We start from the raw sequence: 19,969 nt of genomic DNA on the forward strand, positions 1-19,969 counted from the left end.
TCTATCTCATTATCACTATCCCATAGCTCATCATATTTACTACCACTCTTTGTCTCATTGTCAACAGCTTGATCCACTCTAATGTTATCCAAATTTATGTAGAAAACAGGCAACTTTTCTGTACGATTCTTCTCTGCAAACTGCACTTTGCATGGGCTGATGACCTTTGGCAATTCAGACACTAGATTTGGAACAACATCATCCCAATTGACTGAACCATACAAATCCTCATGATCAAAATATACTACCAGATTTTTCACATCCAGTGCACAAGCTGCCATTACATTGGTGTCAGTATCTCAAAGTATAAGACGAAGACCATCTGCTAATGTCTTCCCATCTGCTAATGTCTTCCCTAGAAGCAGCCAATATATCTTCAAACTTGAATTGTTATGATAGCCTAACTGCTCTGCAAAGTCCGGAAACCACAAAGGAGACCATGTATCTGCCTCTATAAAATCAAACCAAGACACACTTTCATCCACATATGATCTGAGACTTCCATAACCAACAAAAAAACCACCATGGTGAATCTCTACTGTGAATTCATCTCTACGATCACCTACAGTAAACAGAACAAATTGATGGAAATTATGCACATTGCAGTCAATAGAAAATTCCCCAAAACCTAGACATTTTAGTCAAAATCGGCAATTAAATCTTGCCTTCTACCTCACGTGCATCCTCTAATCCTACCAAATTCGATTACACGAGAATACATAAACACATATTAGACTCACCGTAATCAGGAGGCGCAGCCGCTTTCAGCCGCAGGGTCGCCACCATCGCGACAGGGCAGTGCCGCGGCACCGGTGGCCTGCAGCGCGGTGGCCCTCCTCTCCTCCCCCGGTGTGGGATCTCTGGGCGCCGGGCCTTCGGTCCGCCCTGGCCACCCGCCGCCCTTCCCTTCTCGCTTGATGCGGAAGAGGAAGCGAGCGGACGGGGCGGGAGAAGCGACGGGACGGAACGGCGTCTGGGCTGGAAAGAGGGATGAAAATGGTGGAAGGGCCTAATCGCAAAAGTGCACGGCATCTGGCTGGGTTTATGGACTTAAACGACACAGTAACTGTGATTATGGATGTAATTAGTTGTTTTAAGAGTTTGTGGACCAGGATGACACACCCATACAAGTTTAAGGATCGGGTGTGCACTTTACTCTTTGAAGAATATAACATTCCGTAAAATTACGGGATGTTACAGTGGATGCATGTATCCTTGGCCCTAGTTATCCATTGTTCAGCAATGAAATGGTAAAGGGTGGAGTGTTGGTGATTACAGATATTGTTGGCAATAGCTGTTGTGCTAGATAGAGAAACATCTATGTGGAAAATTCCCTGTTGCTTCACGTACGGAAGCGCAGAGTTGCTAGCAATCTTTTATCTATTTTATAGAAGTCAAAGCGCAAAAGATAGGTTGCATAGACTCGAGCCAAATGGTATAAAATTGTAGGGGCATAGCTAGGTGGGTTTAAGGGGTTTAGCTGACCCCTATAAAATCTTATTAATCTAGGAAAAAATATTGTTCGTCACAAGCAATGATCTCATGGGTGCAATAGAGATGACTACTTGTGTAATGCCACAAAAGATTGTCTTTGATGTCAGGATCCGCCTCTAACCAAGTGATTTGTGATGTCAACAAAAGGAGTTGTGACTACTTGTGTAATGCCACAAGAGGTACGGTTGTGAGGTCTGTGGTAGCAGTGGAGAATCCATAACGGTGTGCTGTTTTCTGGTAGTGTTACTTAAGAAGCGTGTAACATTTGTAGCTATGCTAGCGTACTGCATAACCAAGCAATAAAGTATCAAACATCATCATGTATGAACAGTGGCATGTGAACAATATCAAAAGTAATTCTAAAAGTAATAAAAGATCCCTTATGTGGCACTAAATGTTAGAAGCTGATCTCCCAAATGATGAAGCATGTGGATATACATTCACCTCAAAATAAAAAGTGCTTTAATTAATAGGAAGGAAACTTAGAGATGCGAGGGAGAATGATGCCGGGGGGGGGGGGGGGTGTTAAGGAGGAATGTATAGCTTTCATTGTACTTCTAGAGTACCCTCCCAACGGAAGTTTGTGTGAATTTGAGAGCATAGTAAAAAAGGTCTCACAAAAAGGAAGTCAAGTTGCATGGGATTCCTGAAGTATCCATGAGATAAAGAAATGTCAGCTCAATAAGCTAAAAATATGACTAATAACAGTATTAGTTATATTTCCATCTTAGTAGTGGAGTGCTTGCAAACTGAATTAAGAATAGATAGAAGTCAGGCTAGGCATTCGGTTTAACCGAACCGATTGGTTCTTTGGTTTTTAGCAAAATTTGGTTCTCTAGAACGAGAACCGTTTGGTTCCACTACTACAGTTTTGGATTTTGCGAGGCACATAAAAAAGGCCACTGAGGCGGGCACAAAAAATGACCGCTTCTGTTAATGCCCAGCATTAATAGAGGCAGCCATTTTTTATTAACTGAGGCAGTTATGAAAACCGCCTCAGAAAATCGATTAACAGAGGCGGTCAAACATAACACGACCGCCTCAGTTAATGGACCGGCCCAATCGAAGCCCAATTCAGCCCAGTTGCTGAGAGAAGTATATAACAAACCCTACCTCCCTCAAACCCTAACTCCCTCTCTCTGGCGGCCGCACTCTCCCTCTCTCTCATGCGCGCTTCTCTCTCCCTTCTCCCTCTCCCTCTCCCGACGCCGCCCGCGCACAGACGTCGTGCGGCCACCGCCCCGACGTCGTCCCCTCCCCGCGCCGCCCCTGCCCCGACGTCGTCCCCTCCCCGACGCCGCCCCGCCCCAACGCGGCGGCCCTCTCTCGCTCGGCGGCGGCGGTGGCTCGGATCCGGCGAGCCGGGGCCGGATCCGGCGAGCGGGGGCCGAATCCGGCTATCCCCGGAGGAGGGCTACACTTGGCGGCCGCGGAGGGCGTGCGGCGGCGGGCCCCCGTGGCGCGCGGAGGCGGCGGCCGCGGATGGCGTGTTGCGGCGGGCCCCGTGGTGCGCGGTGGCGGCGGCCGCAGTTGGCGTGCGGCGGCGGGCCCCCATGGCGGTGCATTGGCGGCGGGCGTGCGGCGCCGGGCCACCGTGGCGGCGCGGATGTGGCACTCAATGGGCTCGGCGGGCCCGATGGTTTTGTTTTGTTCTTTATAACCTATTAATAGGGGCGGGCGGAAAACCGCCTCTGAAAATACGGCATTAACACTGGCGATAGTTCAGAGGCGTTTGGGTCTGCCCACATCTGAAAATCCGAAACAACCGCCTCTGAAAAGATTTATGTAGTGGTGTTCATATAAATCAAAGAACCGAACACTTCATGATCCGTTTCTTCCGGATCTAACCAAAGAACCAAAAGCATTGAACACTCCGCTAGCCATAGCTACTCATCTGGACAGAGGGCGACGCCCCATATTTGCCTGCTCGAGGGTGCCGCGCCGCCGTCACCTACATGTTGCTGGTGTAGCCCGTGCTCACTGGCCCAATGCGGCCGGGTGGGTGACAACCAATGTCGCCGGCGACCATGGGGCGCGTCCGCCGCCACAGGACCCCACACACGCCATCCTCCACTAGACCCCGAGTTCGCACTCTACCGTCGAACCCCGCACGCACCCTCCGAGTAGGAGAGTAGGAGCGGAGGAAGGAGGATTAGGATGCAGATAGTGAGGATGGGAGGAGGTGTCAGAGATTAGGCGTCGGGTGGAAGATGGTCGTGGCGGCTTGGGTTGGGTGGTCGGGTGGGGTGGGGTGGGGTGGGGTGGGGTGGGGACTAAGGTTGGGGGGTCAATTCAGGGTTCATATAGGTAGGGTTAGTTCCTGGGTCTGGGTTGTTTTGTGAGCGTTATTGGGCCAATGGGCCTCTTTGGTGCATCTCAGTAAAGTCAGTTAACCGAGTTCTGGAACCAAAATAACCTAGATAAATTCTATTAATTGTAACTGGGAATCGAATTTTTTGATTTTAGTTATTTCGGTTTCGAATAAATTTCGGTTGGATTTCTCCATTTTGGTTAATTATGCCCACTCTGAGATAGAAGGAACAAAGTCAAAGGAGCAATACAAAACACAAAGTTACACTACTAACTCTACAATGCAAAGGTTTGTGTAATAGTCGACCCATAATGTTATTAGAGCAACTTAGAAAAATATGTTTTCAAATTTGGCTATGGATCTATGTAGCCTGACCTACAATAGTTGATCAATTAATCATAGATATGCACCATTAGTAGTAATCACTTTTTGATGCCCCATTTGAGTCCATGAGTAGCACAAACCAAGTCTTCACATGGCATTTTGGTGTTATTTAGCTTTCCGTACTCACTGAAATAATTTTAGCTAGCGAAAGAGATATGTTTGACCAAACAATAATTTTAGCAACACATTAGGTGCAATGATCACATGCAAGGCATCACGTGTCAGACCCGGGGCAGCGGGACTGCTTATAGGCACAGAACGTTCTAGAGTAAGGGATAGCTCATGGAAAGTCCTACCCGAATAGGCGTAGAACTAGCTGCAGTACAAAGGAAACTACCAGATTGTGTTGTAGTAGGACTCCCACTGTACTCGGCTAGGACTTTCCATGTAACCCTGTCCCCCCGGATATATAAGGGCGGGCAAGGACCCCCTCGAATCAACACCTAAAGGCAATACAAACAACCACACAGGACGTAGGGTATTACGCAACTCCCGGCCCGAACCTGTCTAAATCTTTGTGTTCCTTGCACTATCGAGTTCCAGAGCGGTCGATCCCTACCTACAAACCTTACTGCTAAGGGTATTCCTGAGCAGGCTTGGCGGTAAATACTGACAGCTGGCACGCCAGGTAGGGGACTCGGCGAGTTCATCGGCGAGTTCGATGGCCACTTTCGCTTTCAGCACCATGGTGCCTCCTCAAGGCGCCACCTTCGTCTTCGGCTCGTGGGTCTGCGTCGCAAACGGTTCGGGCGGCTTTGACAGCCACCTAACCAATCCACCCACGCTGAAGGTAGCCACACCAGAAAGTCTCAGCAAGCTCGCCGGATCAGATGATCAAGGCGTCATGCTGCTTCCCGACCTCACCAAAGAGATCGAGATGAAACTCGAAGACAACTCGGGTTCTACTCAGACTCAGATTGATCTCAAACCGAATTCTACTCGGATTGAGACTCCTCTTGCTCAACCTGTCTTCGGGTTGCACAATGCATCGTCTACTTACAAACAGATGATCAGATTCATCTACGAAAATAGCTTGGATCATCTCCTCTACGTCGAGAACCACTCAGTCACCGCTAGCAGGGAGGCACCCGTTTTCAACGTATATCAAGATCCAGTCAAGTCATCCCAAGACAGCCTGGATTTCATCACCAATGCGCTGGCAAAGATCCAACTCAAATCCTACCAAAGTCATACACTCGCAGAACTACTCGATAACCTTCGAGAAGTTGCCAGCATTGATGATCTCCCGTTTCAACACGGTATTCCCCTCGTAACCGAGAGGGAAACTGGGTCCGGAGGAACTGTCCAAGCTGATTACGAATTAGACCTAGAAAGCTTCTCTCCCGAACGTCGGGTTTCGGTGATCAACCAACAAGCCGGAGGTGCTCCTAGCCAGCACGATCCCAACGAAGCCTTGGATCAGATTTCATAAGACAATTTGACCCGAGATGCTCCACAGGACGAGGATGAAGCTATTCGCACAGCTTGCAGGGCAAGAAATCAACGCAAAGGAGAACATAGGAATCGAACCGCTGAGCGTGCTCGCCTTCCACCGCGCAACCTCAACAACGAGTTCAACAACGTCGCGGAAACAGTCTTTACAACTCCTATCGCCACAATGACAGAAGCAACCCTGCGGCTCATGCAGATGCCTCAAAACCCGACGATGGAATGTGTCATACACCTTGCCAAAAACACTGTTGAACAACTCGAGAGACAAAACCCGTTGTCTTCGCTTCATGGTACCCGGTCGAGGGCCACTGCAACAGCTATACCTCAAGCAAGCCGTACTCCCGGAGGCCATCACCGACAGCTGGAGCAACAAAATCAAAGAAACCAAGAGGACCAGGAAGTCGCAAGCTTTCATCGCCCCAGGGGTGGCCAACCACCGGCAAATCAAGCTCCTAGGCCTCAGCCAAGTCGCAACAACAACCGCGGCCACAACAGGGAAGAAGTAACCAACTCCATAGTGGACGCACATGACATTATCAACGCAAGACGCAGATCGCAGCTTGCAGACAACTCCGATCGCTTCCAAGCCCTCAGCAGAGTCTTCAACAATGTCGAGTACCCTAAGGACTTCAAGCCAACGAACATCCAGAAGTACGACGGTAAGCAAGACCCTGCTCAATGGTTACGTTTATACTCGACCGCTATTAGTGTTGTAGGAGGAGACACCAACACCAAGGTCCTCTACTTCCCGATGGCCCTGGAGCCTGCACCCCTCACGTGGCTTGAAAGCTTGGCACGCGAGTCCATACACTCATGGGATGATCTCAAGAAGGCCTTCATCGACAACTTCCAAGGGTCGCTACATCGAGTTGCCACTCGACACGCCTTGTCGATGTGCAAGCAGGTGCAAGGAGAATCGATCAGATCCTACGTCAAGCGCTTCTTCGACACTAGAGCCACCATCCCCAATGTCGTCGATGACGACATCATCGACTACTTCCAGAGTGGCATTACTGTCCAGTCTCTATACAGAGACTTTGGGCGCAATCACCCCAAAATGGTAGTAGAGCTACGCGACATGATGCAGCGCTGGGCAGATGAAGAGGAGCAAGAGCGCAGCCGCTTCCCACGTCGTAACAACGACAATAATGGGAAGCATCACAATGACCGTGGAGGCCCCAGCAAGCAGCGTGATCCAGCGCGCAAGTGCAAACCTGACGATACTATCGGTACTATGGATCACACCCCGCGTGGTAAGAAGAATGATAAGCCGCAGGATCAGTTCGACAAGATCCTTCACAACAAAGGTGCCCAATCCAACCCAAGAGCAACCACTCGATGTGGGAGTGCACAATCTTGCGCAAATCCTTCCAATCGATACCTCCAGATGCTCCTAAGAAAAAGCAGAACAAGGATGACGAAAACAACAAGAAAGACCCCGACGGGTTCCAACAGCCGCAAAACATCATCAACGTCATATTAGGAGGAGATCCCAGCTTCTCCAAGCGAGCCCAGAAGCTTTTACTCAGAGAAATTCTCTCAGTTGAGCCAGCAATTTAGAGGCCACTAAAATACAGCGAGGTCCCCATCACCTTCTCCAGGGCCCTAATGGACTAGCTTCTCTGAACCCGGAAAGTTCCCGCTAGTACTCGACCCAGTTGTCCAAGGGTCCAAGCTTACTCGAGTACTCATTGATGGTAGCAGCGGGCTCAACTTGATCTTTGTGAGTACATTGGCTAAGATGGGCCTCAACTATATGAGCCTACTCACTCCAAGCAAGGCCCCATTCTACGGCATTGTTCCTGGAAATTCTTCTGCACTGATCGGCTCGGTTACCCTTTCAGTCACATATGATACAGAACAAAACTTCCGAACGGAGTACATCAAGTTCGAAGTAGCTGACTTTGAATCTTCCTACCATGCCATACTAGGAAGACCTGCACTAGCTAAGTTCATGGCAGTACCACACTATGTGTACCTGCTCCTCAAGATGCCGGGCAACACAGGAGTACTTTCCCTGCGTGGAGACCTCCTCAAGTCCTTCGAATGTGACAAGGAAGCAATAGATCATGCTGCCACAATTCGAGTTCCTAGCTCTGTCAGCGAAATATTCGCTGCCGCCAAGGAACTATCTCTCAACAAGGACATGATGCCCTCCAAGAAGCCAAGCCAATCGTCGGTCAAACCAGCTGGTGACGTGGGCACTAAGACTATTCAGTTACAAGAGGGAGATGACTCTAAAACTGCTATCATCGGAGCTGGCCTGGGTGACAAATAGGAACTCGAGCTCGTCAACTTCCTTAGGGCCAACCGAGACGTATTCGCGTGGAAACCAGCGGATATGCCAGGGGTGCCCAAGGTGTTGATCGAGCATGCTCTGAAAGTCGACCCCAAAGCCACACCAAAGAAGCAGCGCCTACGGCGTTTCTCCCCGGACAAGCGAGAAGCCATCAAAAAGGAGCTGGCGAAACTACTCGCAGCAGGGTTCATCAAAGAAGTCTACCATCCCGAATGGTTGGCCAACTCTGTGCTTGACCAGAAGAAGAACAACAATGAGTGGAGGATGTGCGTCGACTACACCGATCTAAACAAGCACTGCCCAAAGGACCCTTTCGGGCTACCTCGCATTGTTCAAGTAATCGACTCCACAGTAGGGTGTGTCCTGTTATCCTTCCTCGATTGCTATTCAGGCTATCATTAGATCGCCCTGAAAGAAGAAGACCAAATCAAGACGGCATTCATCACCCCTTACGAGGCATATGCCTACAAGACCATGTCCTTCGGGTTGAAGAACGCTGGCGCCACTTACCAGCGTGCGATACAGCTGTGCTTCGCTGATCAGCTATATCACAATGTTGAAGCTTATGTCGATGATGTTGTCATCAAAACCAAGACCCAGGATCAATTCATTACTGACCTAGAAGAAACCTTCAACAGCCTCCGAAAATTCTGTTGGAAACTCAACCCAACCAAGAGTGTCTTCGGCGTACCCTCTGGAAAACTACTCGGATTCATCGTCAGCAACCGAGGAATCGAAGCCAACCCAGAGAAGATCAATGCCATCATGGATATGGACGCCCCAGCTACTATCAAGGACGTCCAGAAGCTCACAGGTTGCATGGCAGCCTTGAACCGGTTCTTGTCCAGGCTTGGTGAACGGGGCCTACCCTTCTTCAAGCTTCTCAAGCGACAGACAAATTTGAGTGGACTTCAGAAGCTGCAGAAGCACTCGAGAACCTCAACCATCATCTCCAGTCGCCGCCAATTCTCACAGATCTACTACTAGGCGAGGAACTACTCCTCTACATCGCTGCGACTACTCATGTGGTCAGCACCACGATAGTAGTCGAACGTCCGGAGAAAGGCCACGCTTATGGCGTACAGGGACCAGTTTACTTCATCAGTGAAGTACTCTTTGAATCAAAGGTTAGATATCCATCAATTCAAAAAGTCCTGTATGGAATTATAATCACCTCTAGGAAACTTCGACACTATTTCAACGAGTACAAGATCTCAGTAATAACTGACTTCCCATTGGCGGATATACTCCACAATCAGGACACCACCGGACGAATCTCAAAGTGGGCAGTTGAACTGGGAGCCTTGGAAATCAACTTCAAGCCAAGGACAGCAATCAAGTCACAAGCACTAGTCGACTTCTTAGCTGAATGGCGGGAAAATCAAATCCCAGCACCTCACAACGTCCCTGAGCATTGGGTAATGTACTTTGATGGCTCACTCAAGCTCGACGGAGGCGGCACGGGAGTTCTGTTCATCTCCCCCAAGGGAGAACAATTAAAGTATGTGTTCCAAATCTTGTTCAAAGTCTCCAACAATGAAGCAGAATATGAGGCACTGCTACACGGGCTTCGCATAGTAGTTTCCCTTGGCATCAAGCGACTACTTGTCTATGGCGATTCTCTACTCGTCGTCCAGCAAGTAAATAAAGAATGGGACATCAACAAGGATACAATGGACGCATACGTTGAAGAAATCAGAAAGCTCGAGAACAAGTTCTCAGGATTGGAAATCCACCACGTGGACCGTAACAATAACGTGGGAGCTGATGTCCTTTCCAAACTCGGATCTACTCGAGCAGTCATTCCACCTGGAGTCTTTGTTCATGAATTTCATCATCCATCAGTCAAAGTACAAAGCCAACAAGCTACTGACGCGGAGGCCACGACCACAGTCAGAAAAGTACTGATGATTGAAGAAGACTGGTGGATTCAGTTTATCGACTTCATCAAGGAGTTCAAACTTCCACCACACGTTGATGCCAAGAGCGCCGAAGCTGCTCGCATCATCAGGCAAAGCAAGGGTTTCGTCCTCGTCGGCGACAACCTCTACAAGCGCTCTGCCTCCGGTATCCTCATGAAGTGTGTTACCCTTGAAGAAGGCAAAGACATCCTCAGGGACATACACGAAGGAGTTTGCGGCAACCGCATCAAGGACACTAGTCGGCAAGGCTTACAGGTCGGGGTTTTTCTGGCCAACAGGTGTTTCAGACGCAGAAGACCTTGTCAGACGATGCCCTGGCTATCAATTTTTTGGCAAAAAGACTCATGTCCCAGCACACAATCTGATCACAATCCCTCCATCGTAGCCGTTCGCCATCGGAGTTTGGACATGATCGGACCATTTACCGTAGCTCCAGGAGGATTCAATCATGTGCTGGTAGCAGTCGACAAGTTTACCAAGTGGATCGAGTACAAGCCCATTGTCAAAATCTCATCAGATAGAGCAGTGGATTTCATCTCTGACATCATTCACCGGTTTGGTTTTCCTCACACCATCATCACAGATCTTGGCTCTAACTTCACGTCACAGTCTTTCTGGGATTTCTGTGACAAATCTTGCATCGAAGTCAAATATGCTTCAGTAGCTCACCCTAGAGCAAATGGTCAAGTAGAGCACATCAATGGTTTAGTACTCGATGGCTTGAAGAAGAGACTCTACGACGCCAATACCAAGAAAGATGGCAAGTGGATTCAAAAACTACCCCATGTGGTCCGGGGGCTGCGAACGCGGCCTAGCAAAGCAACTGGACAGTCTCCCTTCTTCCTCACCTATGGGTCAGAAGCCATACTACCTGCAGACATCATGTGGAAGTCTCCAAGAGTAGAAGCCTATCAAGAAGGAGAGGCAGATGAAGCTCGACAACTTGAGTTAGACTCAGCTGAAGAAGTCAGGATCAATGCTTTGACCCAATCGGCTAGATACCTTCAAGGAGTCAGACGCTATCATGATCACAATGTCCGGCAAAGATCTTTTAATGTAGGAGATCTAGTTCTACGAAGGATTCAAGACGAGACAGGACTGCACAAGCTAAATTCCAGATGGGAAGGACCTTTCATCGTATCTAAAGTCACAAGACCCGGATCATACAGAATCACTGATGCAGATGGTAATGAGGTACCCAATTCTTGGAATATCAAGCACTTGCGCATATTTTATCCTTGATCCAAGCAACATGGTGATGTCAGTTGATCTTTTTAATAAAGCAAGGGTTTTCATCAACTGTTCAACTACATTAAAGGCAGTTTTCAACCTGGCAGCACCATCTCCAACTACTCTCCGAAAGGTTTTTCCAACCAGGATAATCTCCACAGATTCATACCGACCTGGATAACCTATTTAGGATAGCTTACACAGTTTCCCATCGGGATGACTATACACAGATTCATACCGACCTGGATAACCTATTTAGGATAGCTTACACAGTTTCCCATCGGGATGACTATACAAGCCACATCGATGTCCTCAATATAAGGACGCAACCTACTTGCTGGCTCGAGAAGGTGTATGGATACCTTTACTAGTTTATCCAACTTGGGTAACTCGACGGAGTTCATCCTAACAGGTCACTATAAGGAACTCCAGCCTTGCGTTAAAGGCAAAACTACTCGCTTGCTCGAGTAAATATGGATACTACTAAATTTTGTCCTTCTGGGTAACCCGACGGGGTTCATCCTAACTGCTCAATCTTAGTAGTTACTCCAGTCTACGTGATAGACACCCTACTTGCTGGCTCAAGTAGTTATTGGATATTTTTAATATGGTTTCATTTTGGGTAACTCGACGAAGTTCATCCTAACAGATCTATCTTAGAAATTACTCCAGTCCTTGGTTAGGACACCCTACTCGCTTGCTAGAGTAGTTTATGGATATCTTTACAAAGCTTTTCTATCTGGGTAATCCGACAGGATTCATCCTAACTGATCAACTATAAAAATTACTCCATGCGAGCACTCTACTCGAGTGAGCTTCTTCACGTTGTCTATCGACAACAATGGATCATCAAAGAGCTCCTTACCCAATTCCTCCTGGGTAGACTGCGGCATAGACTGGAAGGGTACTACTCAAACAACAGGATCTCTCAATCCTTCAGTTCTACCACTGCTAGTTCCAGCAGCACTTGTGATACCTTCAGTCGCCACAGGAGTAAGCTTGGGTGCTTCAGGATTTGACTCATTTGACGTCCCAGGCATGTCTGTATTCGGCAAATTGGCAGTTGAGTTCTCGATCAATCCAACTACTGGTGACTCGGGGGCTGATCGAGTAGATGTTTCTGGATCATTCTGTACCCAGTTACGGAAATCCTAGATCTAACCTTTTTCATGCGCTGGGAGATATTGGATTCTAGCCAAGCGAAATTCGAACTAAGAAGGCTGAGGCAAACAGGATCTAATTAAAGAATGTTAGATTCTTACTGGCCACTGTCGGGACAGTGAATTTTCCTCTGTAACAAAGCTCCAGGAGCTGCCTTCCGTTTCCTGCTATCATCAGAAGGAGCAGCATTTTGTGAAGTCGGAGGCATGCAGTACCATGTCTTATAATTTTTCTGCAGAAAAAGCAAGGATTTGTCAAAAGACCAAACCCTTGTCTACAAGTACTCGACAGTGTGGCTCAACACTTACCTAGGTATTCTCGGGAGGATTAACAGCCGAAAAGAGTGCTGGCAGTTTCAGAGACTTGTCGAAGTTATCGAGTACTTTACAACATCTCTTGATTGCTTCGGAATAAGCCATTGCTTCTGGCGAGAGCCTGGTAGGATCCTTTGTACCTTCATATCTGAAGGTAGGATGTTTTCGATGTTGGAGAGGTTGGATCCGACGAGTCACAAAGAAGAAGACCACATGATCACCAGTGGCTCCTTTGTTCTTGAAATTGGCAATGGCGCGAAGGATGCACTCAACTTGTTTGCCACCGGGTCCTGCACTTGACCAGTGTGCTTGGACTTGGGGGGCGCCTGCAACTCTTTCTGGAAGTGGAGATTCAAAATTCCCGACATGAAACCAGAAACTTTTCCACTCAGCTCCTTTATCCGCTGGATCATAAGCTAAGTACTTGTCTCGGGTTTCAAAACAAAGTACTAATTCACATCCGCTGACAACGCGGGTTTGGCGGCATTTGGAACGGGTGCAGGTGAAGAAATGTTAGAAAATGTGGAAGTGGGGAAGGATACCAAGGAATGCTTCACAGAAATGAGTAAAAATAGAAAGATGCAAGATGGGTTGGGTAGTCACATGATGCAATTGGATTCCCCAGAATTGCATAAGAGCATGGAAGAACTCAGACACAGGGAGTGCAAGACCGCATTCCACAAAATCACGGAACACAACGGTTTCAAGAGTACCTTCAAAAGGGTAATCTTCTCCCTCACCTGCGCGCCATTGGATCACAGCTTGACTCTGGAGAAGACCCATATTTTCCAATTCTTGCACAGCTGCTTGGAACATTTTGCTCTTGCGCCATCCCGTCGAAAGATTTGCAACTGCTTCATCTTCAACCTCAGATTTGTTCTTCTTGGGAGCCATCTCAATGTCACGAGTTTAGGCTCAGGGGCTACGAGAGGGGTTAATGGATATTACAGGCAGTTGGGAAGTGTAAACCTGAAAGTGACGGCGGCCAGGAGACAAGAGGATGAAAGCCCCAGAAGTTACAGATTGAGTTTATATGGTCTTTGATGGCAATTTCGTGAATACCTGGAATATCAAAGGATGGTTTACTTTTCTGGGAGGTTTTCATCACATATTTTGCCACGAGTTTTTGATTCTTAAATCTAAACTGAGAGATTTAAATTCAAGACTCGGGGGCTGCGGGATACGTACATCAGAGATTTATTTTTCAAATCTTTTGGAAAAAATGAAGGAAAAAGACTAAAGTGACCCTCAGCCTGATTCTGCGATTCAACCTAAGGCTCGGGGGCTACTCCATATGGAACGCGAATACTTCACGCACCATATATGATAAAGATTTCAGAGCTTGAGCACCTCACAGCCTCAAAGCAACCGGAAGTACTTGGGGGACTACTCGATGTATCCGAAGGAAGGCTCAGAAACAACCAGGAGGACGTTCTGACTACTTGAAGTACTCGACGACGCCCAGCCAAGTACTCAATGCCTGCAGGACTCGGCTACGAAGAGCTCGGGGGCTTGTCAGACCCGGGGCAGCGGGACTGCTTATAGGCATAGAACGTTCTAAAGTAAGAGATAACTCATGGATGTACTTTACCTCTCTTGTAACTACCCGAATAGGCGTAGAACTAGCTGCAGTACAAAGAAAACTACCCGATTGTGTTGTAGTAGGACTCCAACTGTACTCGGCTAGGACTTTCCATGTAACCCTGTCCCCCCGGATATATAAGGGCGGGCAGGGACCCCCTCAAATCAACAGCTAAAGGCAATACAAACAACCACACAGGACGTAGGGTATTACGCAACTCGCGGCCCGAACCTGTCTAAATCTTTGTGTTCCTTGCACCATCCAGTTCCAGAGCAGTCGATCCCTACCTACAAATCTTACTGCAAAGAGTATCCCTGAGCAGGCTGGGCGGTAAACACCGACATCACGATTCACCAACTCTATGGAACCAAGTCACAATGTTTAGACTTCTACTCGTTGTTTCTTTAAGAATTGGAGTTGACTGACTGATTTCTAATCTCGTTTCTTGAAGGATACCTATGAATTAGTCTAGCTGTGAATCAATATGATTGGTTATAGGGCTTTGATTATTGAAAGTCAGACCACAAAGTGACAGTCAAATAGTAAAATGAAATCATTAACACTCTATTAATTACGTGAAAGTGGAGTCATCTAGTTCCTATGCCATTGCATCTATATCAAATCAGTGAGTCATGCGAAGATCTGTATTGATCCGATATCATCTAACAGCTCATTCAACATTACAACCAACTCACACAACATTATATGATTAGCTTTATCAAGAAGGGAAAAGGACAATAGTCCATGACATGTAAAGTGATGCCATAGCAAGCTACCTAATCCTGCATGAAACAACAAAGTTAGCTCCACAAAGGCACAAAATGAATCCATATCCACCATTGAATCTATATGTAAAATGAGTGATGAGTCATACTTCCAAGAAAACAGTCATCAAAAGTAGTAGCGTACGAGCATTAGCATGCTTAAAGGCAAGAAATTATGCCATCAAATCTATAAGTAAGCCTCCAACATCGTTTTATCACCACCACCATATCCATTTAGCTTGGAATTATAGACACCAAAATAAAAAGCACAACATCGGCGATACCAATCCAACAACCATGAAGGAGATGATTGTGATCCTTGCTTTCACGGCTCTCATTGCAAGTGCTACCTCCATGCAAATTGGACCTTGCAGTTGTGGTGAGCAAGGTCACGAGCAACACCAACAACAGAAAAATCATCCACAACAACAACAACAGCAACATCACCAACAACAGAAGGTTCATTTGCAACAACAACCCCAACAAGAGCATCATGAGCAGTCAGAACAACAACATCATGACCAGCCGCAACAACAACATCCCCAGCAATATCAAGATAAAGTGCAGCAACAACCACCGCAGCATCAATACTATCAGCAGCGCCATAACCAGCCACTATTGCAACAACAACCATGTCAATATAGCTACGAGCAAAAAACTAGTCAGCAAGACAATAAGAAGCAACAGATGACAAGGTGTAGCTACAACTACTATAGTGGTAGCCAAAATTTGAACAATTGTCATGAATTCTTAAGACAGCAATGCAACCCGCTAGCAATGCCTTTCCTCCAATCACGTTTATTACAACCGAGTAGCTGCCAAGTACTACGACAACAATGTTGCCAGGAGCTTAGGCAGATCAAGCCAGGGTACCTCCACCAAGCAATCAATAGCATGGTTCGGTCATTTACCTACCACCAACAGCAGCAAGAGGACAAACAACAAGCATATGGGTTCTATGGGCCTCAGCAGGCTTCTCAAAGCGAGATGGCCATATTGATGGCAGCACAATACCTACCATCAATGTGCGGCATGTACCACTTGTATGGCCAAAATAATCCATGCCACAAGGATGCTACCCGCTATTAAGGCACTATGGCTAGTAAGCCGTAATATTTTATAGTGAATATTAAGAAATAAATTATCATGCATCAATGATGCTTGAATAATGGTATCTGAATATTGTGATGATACCAAACCAATGTGTGTGATGCCTACTATATTTTTATGAAGGATCATGGGTGCTTTATATATGGAATTGTAAAGTTGGATTTAAAGAAGATATGTTGGATTTTGGGTCACAAATTGTATGACACAGCCTCATCAGACCTTCAATACATTTGGATCATGACACCTAATTTGGCTCGGGGCTTGGATACGTACCCGAAGTGTGGACCATATGATTCTGAAACAGTCAACAAGGTCTATCCAAGATATAGATAAATCCTATTTTAGCTCTATTTTTTATATTTCAAAATACGAATATAAAATATGCTAGGGAAAACTTGGCATGAAGTATCCTTTACATAATATATATGTTGTACGGGTACGTAATGTATGGATCTAGGCCCAAGAGGGGGGGTTGAATTGTGACTTTTTCAAATCTAATCGGTCCTTAGCCTATACTAGTGTTGTCCAAACCTAGAGTTCAAACCTAGCAACTAGAGCACACTAGCAAATAAGTCCTAGGTATGAAAACACATTAGCATGTCCATCGCCCTAGAGGAGATTACACTATCAAGAACATACTAGATAAAGAGTCACACTAGCAAGATCAACTCCTACGCAACAAGCAAGCAAAAGAAACAACAACAAAGGTGATAAAACTGAATTTAAATGCTTGAATGAAAGGAGTGAGGGCACCAGACAACCGGATTTTTTCCCATGATATCGAGGAGTTGACGCTCCACCTAGTCCATGTTGGAGTACCCACAAAGGGTTGAGCTCCCTTGCATCACAAAGAGCAAGTGATCACTAAGAATGCTCCTTCTCCATCTCCGGAACGGCGAGCTTCACACCGTGTACAATCTCCTTGTCTTGGGACTCCCACAAACTCCAAGAGCTCACCAAGATCCTCCGATCACCAAGACCACCTAGGTGCCGTCAAACACCAAGATTAACAAGTTCCTAAGCCTTCACTTGACCCTCACTAAGTTGGTCCAAAGCTCAAGCACACTTGCCACTCTCCAAAGGATGAATTCTTGATGAAATTGATGAAGCGCAAGCTCTAGATTTGTTCTCTTAGCACAAGAGTGTCCTCAGGTGTTTACTGTGTCCAAAGGCATCTCAAATGACCCGGGGAACCACCTTATAAAGGGTAGAGATCCCCCCTAGCCGTTACTAACTTTCTGCAAAAAGTTAGAATTCTCTTAGCACAAGAGTGTCCTCAGGTGTTTACTGTGTCCAAAGGCATCTCAAATGACCCGGGGAACCACCTTATAAAGGGTAGAGATCCACCCTAGCCGTTACTAACTTTCTGCAAAAAGTTAGGAGGCATCGGATCTTCCGATGGGGTAGCATCAGACCTTCCGGTCACTCTGACCGCAAATAGTAGCCGTTGTAGCCCTGACAGAGTAACAGTTCTGACGATATTAGTCTAGTTCCTTGATCTGATGGGCATCGGATCGGCCGGTGCTGAAGACATTTCCAAGAACCCCAAAACATGCTCTCAGAGTGAAAGCCCGGTGTTTGGTCTGATGGGCATCGGACCTTCAGGTGCAATAGGAGTTTTTAAAACCTGCGAAACATGCTCTCTGAGTGAAAGTCCGGTGCTTAGTCTGATGCCCATTATTGGGGCGTCGGATTATCCGGTGGTACTGAGTTTTCCAACTGGATCCAAGGTGTACAGTGTATTCGCCCTGTCCTAAGGCATCGGACCTTCCGGTCAGGAGTCATAGGATGATCCGATGGCCCACCAGAAAATCTGGTGTCACTGAGTTTTCAGTTTTCTGCCCTTTCTGACTTGGGTTTGATTCGTTCTTCGATTCTTTCTTCTTCCAAGTGTTTCTCTGAGTTCTTTGGGCTGTCTTGAGCTGAACTTATTAAACAAGTGTGCAAGAATTCTAAGGCCAACTCAAATCAGATCAAGCTACTAACTCATGAACATCATTATAGTATGGTAACGAACTAAAAACTATAAAATCTGAACTAAATCAAGTGTCATTCATCTCCTCGTGACACTTGAATTAGAAATGTCCTTAATCTTGGAAATTTGAGTCTGTCGTTGATCATGAATTTTGAGAGTTCTTCTTTCATATTTCATATGCGACTTAACCGGTATAAGATAATTCCTTCAAAACAATTGTTAATCACATATGATTGCCACTAATCATTGAAACTTACCATGGAGCATCTATCGGCCTAGATGCTTTCACGTAATAAAATACAGATCACTGCAGAGACCCCGCAACGCAAGCTCTCTGAAACTAGTCACAAGTTTTAGATATCTGCTAGGCTTGTCTGGTGGATTTTTGCAAGTTGCTTGGACGATACCAGTAGGTTGCTTCTTAAATACATGTTCATCTACGGATCAAACTTAACACGTAAAGTGAGGAACATGTGACAACCTTTGGCAGTAAGGCTTAGGTGTTATATGCCCTAAAAAAAAGCTTGCTGTTATCTTAACAAATCACAGCACGTTGCAAATTCAGTTGCACGTGAAGACATTGAATCTGTATAAACGGATCCTTTCTATGCACATGAGAGATAGTGAGTCATGCCCAAGTCACACTGACCTGATATATGCTAATATAACAGCTCACACAACATTACAAACAACCCACACCACATTATTACAAAGTTAGTTTCGTGAAAAAGCAGGAGAGACACTATTCATTGACGTGTAAAGTGAATTGACAAAGCCGGATCAAGCTTACATGTCCAATTTGTTTTATCTCAACACAGCACCTACAACCCAACAAAAATGAGGCATGCGAAAGTACGGAGCGAATAATCGAGATCAACCTCGACTTGTTGCTCCAAAGTGAGTGATGAGTCATTCGTTATATCCACACACGTCCGCTAATTAAAGCAATCGTTGCAAGGTACAAGAAGCATCAATATCTATAAATAACCCTCACACGCCTAGCGCTTCTTCTTCACCACCACCATCGATCTTCCAGCTCGGTTTACAGATAGACCAAAGAACAGATCAACCGAACCTACAGCTAGCTACTAACACCATGAAGGCGGTGCTCGTTGCCCTCGCCCTCGTAGCTCTCGCCGTGAGCGCGACCTCCACGCACACGTGCGGCCAGGCGCAGGCGCCGCCGCCGCTGCACCAGTGCCCGTGCCAGCAGCAGCAGCCGCAGCAGACGACCTACCCGCAGCTGCCGATGCTGACCCAGTGCGGCGAGCTGCTGAGGCAGCAGTGCAGCCCGATGGCGACGCCCTACTGCACGCCGCAGTGCCAGATGCTGCGGCAGCAGTGCTGCCTGCAGCTCAGGCAGGTGGACCCGCAGCACCAGTACCACGCCGTCTACTCCATGGTCCTCCAGATGGTGCAGCAGCAGCCGCCGTACGGCGGGATCCATGGTCCTCAGGGCCAGGCGGCGATGGTGGCGGCGCAGGTTGCGCAGCAGCTGACGGCGGCCTGTGGCATGCACCAGCAGCCTCCCTGCGGCGCCGCCGCCGGCGGTGTGCCTTAAATGAGCTAATGTAAGATGTGGCCGCTGGCTAGCTAGCTAGCTATGGGGGAATAAAGTGTCATTATGCATCACCATGTGTGAGGCAATGACATGAATAATTGGGAATATATATATATAATTCCTTACAACATGTCAACGAGATCCCTCTTGTTAACAATAAAGAGTTTCCGACCATGTATCAATGTGACAACGAGTATTCAGAAGTATTCAGAATGGTTGTGAAACAAAAACGAGAAAGAGGAGTGAAGGAAAAATCACGAGCAACTTTCTTACGCTACCGCTCGTTTGCAAAAGAAACGAGAAAGACGAGCTAAGGGAAGGAGGAAGAAACAGGAGGCCACGCTTCGCACTTGTTAACAGGGGGGTGATGTCCTAGTTTGGACCGAATGTCAAGAGGGGCGACAACAACG

General features: G+C 47.0%; 2 protein-coding genes across 2 annotated transcripts; both read left to right on the forward strand.

Annotated features, from left to right (window-relative positions):
• The first annotated feature begins 15,210 nt into the window (after window positions 1-15,210).
• On the forward strand, window positions 15,211-16,223 carry LOC120662679 (50 kDa gamma-zein-like). Its single transcript, XM_039941775.1, has 2 exons — window positions 15,211-15,543; window positions 15,643-16,223. Exons 1-2 carry the CDS (start codon window positions 15,211-15,213, stop codon window positions 16,000-16,002), a joined length of 693 nt encoding a protein of 230 aa, XP_039797709.1. The 3' UTR covers window positions 16,003-16,223.
• A 2,805-nt stretch (window positions 16,224-19,028) lies between these two features.
• Window positions 19,029-19,691, forward strand: LOC120660745 (16 kDa gamma-zein-like). Its single transcript, XM_039939377.1, has one exon. It carries the CDS (start codon window positions 19,095-19,097, stop codon window positions 19,557-19,559), a length of 465 nt encoding a protein of 154 aa, XP_039795311.1. The 5' UTR covers window positions 19,029-19,094; the 3' UTR covers window positions 19,560-19,691.
• The last annotated feature ends 278 nt before the right edge of the window (window positions 19,692-19,969 follow it).

This window comes from Panicum virgatum, chromosome 2N, assembly GCF_016808335.1.
Source record: "Panicum virgatum strain AP13 chromosome 2N, P.virgatum_v5, whole genome shotgun sequence".
Classification (NCBI taxonomy): Eukaryota; Viridiplantae; Streptophyta; class Magnoliopsida; order Poales; family Poaceae; genus Panicum; species Panicum virgatum.